This window comes from Penicillium verhagenii (assembly GCF_028828195.1).
Source record: "Penicillium verhagenii strain IBT 33310 chromosome Unknown utg000003l_segment0_segment0, whole genome shotgun sequence".
Lineage (NCBI taxonomy): Eukaryota > Fungi > Ascomycota > Eurotiomycetes > Eurotiales > Aspergillaceae > Penicillium > Penicillium verhagenii.
This window is the reverse complement of record NW_026643167.1, coordinates 668,091-680,975: the sequence shown is the minus strand read 5'-3', so window position 1 is coordinate 680,975 and position 12,885 is coordinate 668,091. Positions and strand designations below refer to the sequence as shown.

The window sequence follows — 12,885 nt, the reverse complement described above, 5'->3', positions numbered from 1 at the left end:
CCAAAGTGGCTGATCTTGAGTGGGGAACGTAGGCATTCATTCCCAAGGGACCATTGACTTCTGGTATGGAGTAATAATACTACTTGACTTAGCTTGCTGATATTGCTTTTTATCTCTCTCTCTCTCTCTTGATCCATGTGTGGTTTTCTTTTCTGTTTCCTTCTCATGACTAGAAAAGGGGTAATTTTCTGTTTTGAAATTCTGATAAATGCCCAAGTAAAAATCTGGCGTTAGCCCTAGTTCGTCCGGATTGGAATGTCCCTGCGCGACCTCCGCCCAAGTCCGCCGAGTAAGAACGTAAGAACGATGCGGAGGCTTTATTTCCTGCATCAGCTGAGATTGGGAATAATCCCCATAAGAAAGACCTTACAAACTGCTTAGATGGATCTTACTATCTTCCATTTTTGCTCGGAGTCGAAATAATTTTTTTCCTTTTTTTTTCTTTTCTTTTTCTCTCTACAGAACATGCGATGATCACGATCAACGATCGGGTGTTGAAGCCCGGACGTACCCCAAAATAGCATCGAGATCCATAAAATATAATTAATGATTAATTAAAACTAGGTGGAAAATGAAAATGAAAATGAAACTGGAACCCATCTCTATTTCCTTTGAATCCTGGTGGAATAAAAAAAAAAAAAAAAAAAAAAAAAAAAAAGAGTCTCTTCTTTGCTTAATCTCCGCAGTGTAAATTCTGGATTCCAAGGTTGTCTCTGGGACTCTGGGTCAACCTCACCCCACCTGCACATCCATTACTCCGTACACACACCTTTCTTGGTACTTGACCATATCCGCTTCTCTCAAGCTTCTTGTCCCTCCCCTTCCCTCCTTCCATTTCCTTCAACATTGCCCTAATATCTCTTGACTTTAAATGATGCAATAATCCAAAGAAAGGGGGAAAAGGCATCACGCTAGTTTTGCGGGGGGAAGATCTGCACGGAGCTCAACTACTGGAACGAACCATTTACCATGGAGTCATATTATGAATCCCAGGCCGCCCTGGCTGGCTTGTTCGATCCAATGCAGCAGGAGTCGACCATGTCAGCCTACTCGCTGTTCGGTTCCACCCAGTATCCCGAGAACCTGGCGTTATGGCACGATCCCTCCGCCGCGCCGCCTGCCATGACCGTGGCCGCGCCCTCATACCCGAAGCAATCGTCCTTGCTTCAACCTCTTCCGGATCCCAAGAAACACAAACGAACTCGTAGCGGCTGCTTTACCTGTCGCTCTCGTCGAATTAAATGCGACGAGTCTCGTCCCGTCTGCGAGCGCTGCCGGAAGGGAAGTAGGGACTGTGTCTACCCATCCCCCACATCTGGACCATCCAAGGGGGTCCCTCGCTCGTCCACCAAATCGCGTGGTGCGCGCCCTCCCTCTCAAGGAAGTGATTCTTCTGGTCGTTTGGATCTCGATGAGATTAGCCCCCTGGAGCCGATCATTGATGAGGAGGAACCCGACGGTGCCGGCCTCGGTTCTCACTCATCCCCCACCAGCACCGCCGGCACTTCTCGGCCAGACCTACACAGAACCCAGAGCGGACAGTCGCTAAGAAAACCAAGTCTCAAGCAGGTTTCCGAATCAGGATCTTTTTATCATAGTATGGACCCGGGCAGCTCCCCCTCTACCGAGTCCTCGTCACGCTTTGAGTCAGTGAGTGTACGGTCGGCCAGCATCACTCAGTCCACGACCGACATGCTCAATGCGGCCCGGTTACCAGATGATTTGAGGTTCTATTTGAATTTCCATCAGGACTTTATCACACCCGCTCATTTCTTCTTGAGGCAATCGAGTAAGGCCTTTATTCAACACAGCATCATCGAACTTGCGCTACAATATGAGCCTTTGCTATATGCCCTGGTGGGGTTCGCGGCATATCACCACACTTTGAACACCCCGGGTGGAAAACTGTTTACATTTCTCAAATACTATAATAAATCGTTGCTTCTTTTACGGAAATCCCTCGGTTCTGGCGATGAACATAGCGAGGCAACGTTGTGTACAGTTCTTGTTTTGACAACCTTTGAGGTATTGATATCTGTCCCATTTTCTCTCTTTTTTTCTTCATCTTTCTTTCTCTCTTTCTTTGGGCAAACTTCTTGCTAATGTCATTGCCAAACCAGGAATACACCGGAGATTGGGTAAACCTCATTGACCATCACCAAGCCGCACACGCATTAATGCGGGAACTATTAACGCCGGACTCTTCCAACCTAAATGAGTTACATACCAACATATTTCTCTGGTACGCACGATTCGACGTCGTTGCGGGGATCTTGGCCGGCACGGAAGCAATTCTCAGTCGAGATTGGTATCTCGCTAAAGAACAATTTGATGCAGAACAAGCTGCTCTCGACCCCGACGACGCACGAAAACAGCTCTCATTGGTTGCATCGATTAATCGCCGATTCGGCTTGGACATGGCTTCCCTGTATGCCAAACTGTCGCAGGGCATGATTCCATTCGAAGATTTTGCTGTGCAGAACGAGCAGCTTGGCCAAACCATTGAACGAGCAAAGAATATCATGAGGGCATTCGACGACAGCGAATATACTGTCCGCTCCTACCCAGACCAGCAGCCTCTCACCGAAGACGATATTGTGGATCCTTACGTCCCAGGTCGGATCCACCGGGGAGCCATGTGGGATGCGAATTATATCTGGATTGATCTCCTTTCGACCGAGTTGATGTACAAATACCAAACCATGCTCGCTTTAAGACAACCTCTTCTGCCAGACCTGACAAAGTTGGCCTGGGAGCAAGCCCAGTTGATGGAAACAATTGACCGATGGCCGGAGAAAGGAAATGGGGCTTGCATTGGGTTCAAGAATAGCATCGGAATCACGAGCATGTTTCTTCCCAGGGACAGCAAGAACCAAATCTGGTGTCGGCGCAGGATTGCCCGGATGGAACAAACTGGGTGAGTCGATTTTTTTGCATTCTCAACACTAATTAAACTATCATCGTCATTATTTCATTCTGGAATACAATCTAGAAGCTAACATGACTATCTCAATTAGTTACATAATTCAACCCAAATTCCGCGAAGTCCTCTCCACCCTTTGGCAACAGCCCGAACTCATGAATTGGTGGCTTCCTGACGATGAGGGCTATTCAGATCTCATCCGTGAAGTCCGTGCCATGACTGATGATCGCCTCAAGCAGCCCCGCGACGACTTCCGCGCTAATGTTCGAGACATGAAAGCCATGTTCTGGAAATTGAACGTGAACGAAGAAGGAGGTGAGCTCAGTCCTGGTAGCAGCCATGGCAGCAGCTACGGTGGCTTCTCCTGAAGGAAGTCCTGTTCTTGATCCCAAGATCCGATGACGTGTTTACCGGCCGCACTTCCGCCTAGGCCCCTTACCCTTGGTTTGATTTCCTTATTGAACATCAAACCAGCCAACTCCGACCAAATCTTATGCAACAGAATCATCATCTTACTGTCAACCCGCATCGCTTTCACTCCTTTACCACCCTATCCTACAGACCTTTCTATATCTCCGATCCTTGATGCTAATGCCTACCCCTTCATATCCAAAACCCATCTCCTACATCTCCTCCATTGCCCCAACTTCAATCTCTATACCCTGGCAACCTCCAAGTCATGACTTGATGTGTACATTTATTATATACCCGACTGTTTAGACAGTATGTTATCGAAGAAAGACTATTTGATTCGCATTTTCTTGGGCTCAGTTTTGCCGTCATCTTACCATGCATATTGATGGATGGATGGATGTACACATGATACATATGTGTGTTGTTTTGCTTGCGCTTTGAATTTATTCTTGTGCTTGCAAGGCTTATCCTAAGCACTGCCTGGTGCTTTGTCTTGGTTCAGAGGTCACTGTCTGAAATCTCAAAAATTGAGTCTCTAGAACGCAGGTTGATACATGGATACGAAGCTCAAGAGCATCCATCAATTTGTGTCGATCAGTATGCTTATGTGGATGTACATACTACCTAGTAGGTACTCGGTACGTTGGAGCTTTCGGAGCTACATCCAGCCTTCCATGGGATTTCGTTTGCCCTCACAACTGTTTCATATCCACCCGCTAACTCGCCACCACCCCCAACCCCAAAGTCTAGACCATCAACATCCTCACCCCATGGTAAAGCATCGACATCCACCTCCCAGCCAAGTAAACATCGCAGAATCACTCCTGCACCTGCTTTGCTCATGACGAGATTCATCTCCTTGCAGCGCTCGTCACACACGCATTCCACGCAGCCTTGTGGTGAGAGACAGGCGCATGCTTCGATACGTGCAACGGCCCGCCGCAGGAGTAACTCGATGAATTCAAATGCCTTACTTGCAATACCAGAGCCACACGAGCCACCCTTCGCATCATAAAACGTGAGACGAGCAGGTCGCTGTCGGGAAGGCGGCTGGAGGACTTTCTGGAATTCTTTTCCATTGGACACAGAAATCTCGTTTGCGCGGCGGAATGGACGGCCAAGCTCTTTTTTGGCCACTTTGCATTCTGTGCGAACGTCACCGGGGGATGAAAGGACAAATGAAGGAAGAAGCGAGAGGACCGCGTGTTCAGCGGCGTGAATGGCAGCTGCGATATTGAGTCTGTGTGACTCCAGGATCACAATTGCGCACGATGGAACATCAAGCCACATTCCCTTGGTTAGAATGTCGATGGGTGGATTGTCAACTTCCACTGCATCGAGTACCCGGCCGCGTTTATCTATTTTGAAGAACCCGTATACGACAGCGTGAATTTGAACAGCTCCGAAGAATGCGCGGCAAGACGACGGATCTGCGCTGATAAGGCGCATGGCTTCTGTCTCGATGGGGTCGATATCGGTGAAGTCGCGCTGCATAGTGCTCCAATCAACATGAACACGAGTCACGCGGGCAAAATGGCGTTCTGTATTTAGCTCCTGGACGAGGTAGGTTTCGCCTTGATGTAAGAAGATACCGCCTTCATAAATGGTGAAAAAGGCACGCGAGGCCTCCACTTCTTCGAGGACGATATTGCGATTGTTACTTGTGTCGATTACGGCGAAATGCTGATCTTCTGTGTCACGGATGGAGACGCATTTTGAGGGTTGAGGTCGAAAGCGATCGTGGCAATGGTAGAAGCCCATGCCATCCTTGATGAGACGCGTTGCGGCAACGGCGTAGAGCTGCTCCCCGAAGTAGAGGTGGTCTTCATCCGGAGAGATGGGTACTTCGAATGCCGCGCACTGAATATGCCCTTCCAAGATGAGCTCATTTGTAAGGTCAATCTGAAGTTCACAATTGGGCCGAGTGAAGATTTCATCTGGATTTTGCATATAATGCTGATCGGTCGGGTATCTGTCCCCGACCAACACCGATAATGAGTCCTTATTGCGTCGTCCAGCACGGCCACTCTGTTGACGTAGATTGGAGATTGAATAGGGAAAACCTAAAGTGACGACCGCGTCCAGGGATCCAATATCAACGCCCAATTCGAGGGCGTTCGTCGCCACGATTCCCATTAACTTGCCTTCGAACATCTCTTTCTCAATTCGACGACGATCCTGGGGGCTATAGCCACCCCGGTAACCCATCACCAGTTTGCCCACCTCTGGGCGTTCGAGTCCTTGGAACTCAGTTCTCACAGCCTGCAGGAGAATTTCGCAGAGTTTTCTGATCCGGCAGAAGGCTATAACTCTGACACCTCTGAGAATCAACTGGCAAAATAATCGCGCAGTCTCAGCAACGCTATCACCGCGTCCGGAGGTTGGGTCCGCTGGGTCTTTGAATGGGGTGTTCCAGCAGACAAACTCCTTTCGGCCCGAGGGAGACCCGTCGAAATCTATGAGCTTGACATTCTGTATCCCGAAGACGGATTTCATATGCGCTTCAGGGTTTGCAACAGTGGCAGAGCACGATATGAATTTGACATGGCGGTTGCCAACCGCGGCGCAGATTCTGCGAAGCCGCCGCATTATGAACGCGACGTGGGATCCAAATAAACCATTGTAGACGTGTAGCTCGTCGACAACCACGAATTTCAACTTCTTCAGAAAGGTGCGCCACGCACTCTCCTGGGGCAGGATGGTGATGTGTAGCATGTCGGGATTGGTGAATATGATCCGTGCTTCATCGCGAACACGATTTCGGCTTTCCATTGGCGTGTCACCATCAAAGGTTTCGACTAGGATAGATTGCAGACCATTCATATATTGCAAGAGGTCTATCATGCTGCGTCTTTGGTCTTGAGCCAACGCTTTGGTAGGGAAGATGTACATGCCCCTGCTATCGGGGTCTTTTTCCAACTCGTGCAGCATGGGAATTTGATAGATAAGCGATTTTCCTGAGCTGGTCGAAGTAGACACAATCACATTGTAACCTTCATAGAGACAATTGATTGCTTCCGCCTGGTGGGAGTATAGTTGAGTGATTCCTTTTGTGTTGTATAAGGTATTGACTAGGTTTTGCGATAACTGGAATGTCAACTCCCCATAAACGGGAGACTGGGCATCGAATACACGATGTCCTTCAGGAACAATCTGAGCATGATACCAATCCATCTCTCGGATTTCCGCGATTATTTCCGCAATAGATAGCCGCTCTCTGGGAATGGTGGACGGAGCTTTGGCTGCGGCAGGGGTACTGGATTCACTGCCAGGAGGCGTGGGGATGCATAAATCTTTCTCTTGTTCCAATACCAGCAAAGGGTCGATAACTTGATCTTCACACCGGACGAGAAATGCGTCAATGGCATCTGAAAATTTAGTATTGCGTTTTTCGATTAGCTTCAGCATCTGCTTTTGGCTATAGACGGGCATTTTGAGATCTTCATCTCTCATTCGTCGCGCCGGTTTGGTCGGTTCTCCCGTCTTCGGGTTTATGACTTCTCGCTTGAGGTCCTCGTCCACGAATTCGAATAGGAGAACATTTTTGGTAGGGATCCCTGGGTTTTCTTGGTGCTGACCGTGGCCGGAATTGTCTTTGTTCCAATCTTCCTCCGCTGTCCAAGGACCACGTCGGTGGTTCATCCCATAATCGATTGTATCTTTCTCCCCAGCCGTCAACTCTAATTTTGCCTCATCGACGTACTCGAATCGCACCGCTTTCGGGACCAGGGCCTTGACTCGTGCAATATCTTCAATGGTGAGCTCTCGCCCTTGACCAAGCTGTGCCTGCACGGCTACCTTGATGTTATCGAAGGTTGTCGCAAAGTGCTTCCGCGTACAGCAGAATGTATAGACCAGATTCAGCGCCCGTTGTGTTTGGGACAAGCGTTTTAGTGCATCCGGCCATGGCGCAACCGGAGTCCTATTTCTCTGGCCTTTGGGGTTTGGAGTCGCGGATGTGGTTTTCCCTTTGCTCGATTTCTTTTTCTTGATTGATCCGTTTTCCGATATCGACGTTTCGGATAATGTAGGGGGAGAACGAACCACGGCGGATTCAACAATCGATTTGACAGGCGTGTCAAGGGATGCAAGTGAAGCCTGCTTGTCGCCGTCATGACTGAGCTTTCGTTTTAAAGATACCGGCCTCGTGGGTAATGGAGGACCTGCCATTTTGATGCCCCATCGCGATATTAGGTAATGATTCAAGTGATTGTCAAATGAAAGTTTTTATTGAAAGAAGGAAGATTGAAAATGGTTCATGAATTGGAAGCAAAACGCGTTATCACGTGTCCCCCATTTAACCCAAAATGGATGAGAGTGGTAGTCGGTACTATGTAATAAATGGCCATATATAGTACTTACTTATTACATATTTTTCAATTAATCTAGACTCTTTTTCATGTGCGCTTCAAAGTCAAATTTTAATTTTCATCCCAATCTTCATCATGATGTTAAGGTTGATGTTCATGCCCGGGACATCTGGATCTGATCTACAAGTTCGGCTTTGGCATTTACACAAGGGGCACGTGACGTGACGTGCTCACTTTTCCCATTGTTTGTGGGACTTTGAACCTGGGAAATCTGGCATCAATCCAAATACTGTGACGTCACCATATGCTTACCACACAGTACATAAAACTAACTAGTACTAGTATTACACCAATACACATTGCCAATTAGCCATGCATATTTACATGTATAAAACATTTTTGAACTGCTTCACCAGGTATTAACTATTATGGTTTTAGTAACAATCTGTACTTTCTGGTTATTTGAGCTTTATGGAAATTACCAAGGTTGAATGCGTATACCGGATTCCTGAATTCGACCACAGCCCATTGTCCGATCATCGGCAGTTTCCTGCTCAATATTTCATTTATAAGCTTCCGTAAGGTTTCCCATTAATATAAGTAGGGGAATATTCCGTCTGAGAATGTACACCTTTTGAATTTTGTTCATGTCATAATACTTCCGAGTTGGAGCTTCTTAAGTCATCAGCTGTCAACTACTAGTATTTTCCGTACCTTTTACGTCTACTAGTATCCACCTGGTACAGACCATCGCGGAAACATTTGAAGGTGAACATCACCTCTCAGCCTTGTCATTGTACTCTAAAAAGCATTCCAAGGTTGCAAAATTTCAAATCTTCAGAACCAACTAGAAGGTCTTGACATGTCCCTCCTCCATTTGTCGAAAGGACTGCTGCCCCGAGCACCGCCACGCATTGCCATATCCACCATCAACCCCGCAAACATGCATGATTGGAGTGCAACACAATACCTCAAATTCAAGGACGAGCGCACCCAACCAGCCCGCGATCTCCTCGCCAGGGTTCCACTCCAAGCCCCCAAAAGAGTAGTAGATCTAGGATGTGGGCCAGGGAACTCAACGGCTGTCCTTGAGTCCCGTTACCCTGACGCACAACTTGTAGGGATGGATTCATCCCCAGACATGATCAACAAAGCCAAATCCACCCTACCCCATTTGACTTTCAGTATCGAAGATTTGAATACATACACGCCTGAAGTTCCAGTTGATCTTTACTACTCCAATGCCGTCTTTCAATGGATTAAGAGAGCAGACCGCATTCGGATCCTCAAGAACTTGATCAAAACCCAACCGTCTGGTGGAGTGTTTGCTTTCCAGGTCCCGGACAATCTCAATGAGCCTTCTCATGTCTTTATGGAGGAAACTGCTAGGGCTGGACCCTGGGCGACCAAATTGCAATCCGTCGGTCGAGATACATTTCAGTCACCACAGGAGATTTATGATCAGCTTAAGCCGCTTTGTTCGGAAGTGAACCTCTTCCATACAAGCTACTATCATTCACTTGAGAATCACGCGGCTATCATTGAATGGGTCAAAGGGACTGGACTGAGACCTTACGTGGATCCCTTGCAGCCGGAAGAGAAAGATGCCTTTTTGAAAGAGTACCTAAGGCGCCTGGAAAATGCATATCCCGTGTCTGCCGATGGCCGAGTCTTGCTGCGATACCCACGGCTGTTTGTTGTTACCGTGAAGAGCTGATCGGTACAGAGTCGAAGCTTCTGAGATGATGTCCAAAATTTACTACATCAATATGTACTATGTATGTAGTACTACCAATGATGTATCTAGAAACGATCAAGGAATGTTTGTAGTACATATGTACGAGGCGTATGTATTTTGAATTACAATCAGTCCTACCGCTTATATGTACTATGTATTCATTGCCCTAAACATTTGAATGAAGTGAAACTTTACATAGATTGCCTTCCAACATTTGAAGGTTCAGATGCGACAGTGTCCGTCCAATGACCAAGTAAAGTGGACCTGTGGACCTCACCTAGGCCCATGCACAGTGTGTATGATCCTGACAAATTCCAAGTCTCTCCGCCGTCGTCACATGCTGGCAATTATTACATGATCCCTTCCCGACAAGACTAAATAAAATATCGCCTGGAAATTAGGCGGCAAAAAGAATTAACTCTCTGCCCATCCATTAGACTACCTAGGTAGTCTTTGCCTCTGTTTTGTGAAAAAAATGACAACCTGGAGGCTTTGACAAAAAGTTGAATAGGAAGCCACAGTGCTTCAGATTGCGGTAAATGCTGGTCTCAGGTCGGCGAGCAGACATGAGTAAGCGGCGCAACGGGATTGGCCCTCAAAATTGATCTCTTTGAAGCCTGAGAAACCTCAAGGTTGATCTCGCAAAGAATTGTAGGTGCTAGGTAACAGACAATAAGTGAATTATCGATCGCTAATATTGACATATTGCGCACTGTAACTGTGTAAACTCCTCTTTACACCTGATCTCCAGGGGTTCGGTGGAATCTTTCCCTTTTCTCATCCTTCTAGGTAGACTGAAAAATTTGACTTCATGCGTCTGCCTCCTTCAATAGATCATCAATAGTATCGTAGAGTTCTCTCGCATACGATTCGTTTCCGGTCTGACAAGAAAAGTTAGTATCAAATCCAAGAAGGGACAATGAGAAAGTGCGAATTTACACGCAACAACAAAGGCACAGTTCGACCTTCTTCCAAGCTCGCCAGAAGAATTTGTTTGTTGATTGGAGCTTCATTGCTCGCGTCCCCATAGTTCATGCCCTTGAAAATTGGGCTGTTCAACATCACACGCATGGCGCCATCGGCCCGCATGATCATACGACCGGCTCGCATGCCATTAGAATTCCGGCGAACATTGATTTTGAAAGTGCCGATGCCCCGCTCCTTCCACTCCTTGTTTGAAAAATGGAACAGCTTGGCCTTGCAGGAAAATGCAGTTTCTTCCTCTTCTTCGCCAGTTTCAACTGAATGACTCAAGTTAGTACAGGTACCGGGAATAAACTACCGGGAGCATACCTGTCTGGACGTAGAAACGTTCATCAGTCTTAGACGCCTCGAATGTGTTCGTGTTGTCATCTTCATTAGTGTCGGCCTCGTCGGCATCCGAATCTTCCGCACCAAGGGGCTTGGCCTTCGATTCACCGAGAGGGACTGGAGCGCTGGCTGACGCAAAGCTGGTCAGGCCACCAGCTTTAGCAGCAGTTCCGAACCCACCACCAACACCTGTAAACCCACTTCCAAGGGCACGGAACGCGGAGGTTTCAGAGGGAGCTGCAAAGCTATTTGTACCGGAAGCGGATCTGAAGACTGATGGAGTTGAAAAGCTGCTTGTACCCGAGGCCCCAGGGTTGAAGACGGAGGTATTTGAGCCTCCTAGTGCACCGAAAGGTGAACTCTCTGAGCCTGCAAATGCGGCCAGACTAGACGAAGCGAATGCAGAGGTAGAAGCGGGGGTTTTATTGTCTTTGGTTGAGTCCTGGATCTTGCTTAGTGAGGCGAAGGGAGACGCAACTGCTTTTCCAAATGCACTTGCGGCGAATTTCTGTTCCAAAATATTAGTATGCACTACAAGCAGGATTCAAATTAAAGTCGGACTAACATTGTCGGGTTTAACTTCCAGTTCCTGAGAGCCATCACGGTGTCGCTTCTTCTCGGGTTCTCCATCCATAGTGAACTTTGCATCAACAGAACGAGCGGTGCATGCTGCTGAATCGCTCGTTGCTTCCATCTTCTTGGAACTGTCGTCAAGTTGCTCGCGACTTCTCTTCTTCGTCAGAGATCTTGCTGATTCATCGTCCATGGTTGCGGAGGTGGTTTTAATCTCCGATTGTTTCGGGTCCTGTAACATTTGGTTGGTATTTTGTCTTAATAATTCCTGTGTGTATGTTCTGAACGGGGAGGCCTGTGCAAGATAACTGGAATGGTGGTTTGTTGGGGTTCATGAGGGGAGTTGAAGTATCATATTTAAAAGTTCAAATTCAACAAAGGATAGTCATTATCCACGGGGGGGGGGGGTTTCGGGAGATTTCTTCCAGGTCGAACCCGGGAGCGCCTTTGCCTATAGAGCTGGGCAACATGAAAGCCTTGGATAATATGGGCAGGGAATTCCAAGAAGGCGCACGGCTCAAAATTCAAGGTTTGCTAGGCAGCGCAAATATGAAAAGTGCCTCTTGGCAACAGGACCGATGCAAAGACCAGGGTCAAAATGCTTCAGTGGGGTGAATCCTCCCGGGATCCTTCTGCTTCCCCCCAAGGAGTTTCTGCTGTCCTCAAAGACGCACTCTGGAGAAAAATGTAGTTTTGCCCATGAAACCGATGTGCCCCTGCCAGACGAATTGGCTCGTCATCAAGATTCTGGAGACGAAATTCATGATTGGATTGACAGGGTACATGAATGCGCCTCCTGTCTGCTCATACTCCGCATAACTGCATGTTTCAACGAGCACAATCTTAGGGTATGGAACCAAGTGTGGCTCACAGTGCGTTGAGGAATAAATCATGACGGTAGGAGTCCAACGCCATTCCAGGTGGTAGTCAAAAAGTGGTTGAAATAATGTTTTCACTTACATTAGGTGACTGGGCCCCAGGACCAGCACAAATGCCCATAGTCAATCCTTCTTTCTTGGTATCTGTACTCTCCGGTGTGCCTTCTCGCGATCGCTTCCGCCGACTCTCGCCGTTTTCGCAGGGGCCATCATGGTGATCGCGAGATTCTTCGAAGGAGCGTTTGCGGGTACTGGAATTCTCGTTCACAGCGGTATGGGTGGAATCGATGGAGGTTTCTTTGAGTTGCTTGCGAACAGGGCGCTCGCCGCTGGCATCATTATCGGAAGGTGGAGATTCTCCGCCGGTCACTAGAAGATCACAGCACCGTGTTAGCTCGAGGAAATTCCATCAATACAAGAAAAAAAATACAGATTCCCCGCGAGGGGAATAGGATGCATGAGGCAAATATTAGAGAAATGCGCAGCTGGTGTCCAAGATATAAGGACTTGTCGCTCTTCATAATCCCACCTGGCGGGTTGCTCCGACTGCTGTCGCGGTTTTTCCACAGCTTGCACGCGCAGCCTTTGGATATGCGGATCGCCACAGTAGACTCAAGACAAAGGTAAAAAGAGAAGGTAAGCAAGGACAAGTACTCACCCGTCGTGGTCACCGGTTCGTCCATAGGAGCCATAACAATGACCAAGCCACGGAACGGTTTGAGGCTGATGCAAGAGTTG

The 12,885-nt window shown here is 47.8% G+C and overlaps 4 protein-coding genes across 4 annotated transcripts; 2 read left to right on the top strand and 2 right to left on the bottom strand.

The window, feature by feature from the left end:
* Positions 1-969: 969 nt before the first annotated feature.
* On the top strand, positions 970-3,291 carry N7466_001659 (Zn(II)2Cys6 transcription factor; the record flags this gene model as incomplete). Its single annotated transcript, XM_057161057.1, has 3 exons — positions 970-2,025; positions 2,121-2,917; positions 3,018-3,291. 3 exons carry the CDS (start codon positions 970-972, stop codon positions 3,289-3,291), a joined length of 2,127 nt encoding a protein of 708 aa, XP_057024342.1.
* A 670-nt stretch (positions 3,292-3,961) lies between these two features.
* On the bottom strand, positions 3,962-7,507 carry N7466_001658 (ATP-dependent 3'-5' DNA helicase; the record flags this gene model as incomplete). The annotated part of the gene is made up of 1 exon (XM_057161056.1): positions 3,962-7,507. The coding sequence occupies one exon, from the start codon at positions 7,505-7,507 to the stop codon at positions 3,962-3,964; it is 3,546 nt and encodes a 1,181-aa protein (XP_057024341.1).
* A 1,083-nt stretch (positions 7,508-8,590) lies between these two features.
* N7466_001657 (uncharacterized protein) lies at positions 8,591-9,364 on the top strand (the record flags this gene model as incomplete). Its single annotated transcript, XM_057161055.1, has 1 exon — positions 8,591-9,364. One exon carries the CDS (start codon positions 8,591-8,593, stop codon positions 9,362-9,364), a length of 774 nt encoding a protein of 257 aa, XP_057024340.1.
* A 921-nt stretch (positions 9,365-10,285) lies between these two features.
* On the bottom strand, positions 10,286-12,839 carry N7466_001656 (uncharacterized protein; the record flags this gene model as incomplete). Its single annotated transcript, XM_057161054.1, has 5 exons — positions 10,286-10,626; positions 10,679-11,204; positions 11,262-11,483; positions 12,230-12,516; positions 12,806-12,839. 5 exons carry the CDS (start codon positions 12,837-12,839, stop codon positions 10,286-10,288), a joined length of 1,410 nt encoding a protein of 469 aa, XP_057024339.1.
* Positions 12,840-12,885: the final 46 nt, after the last annotated feature.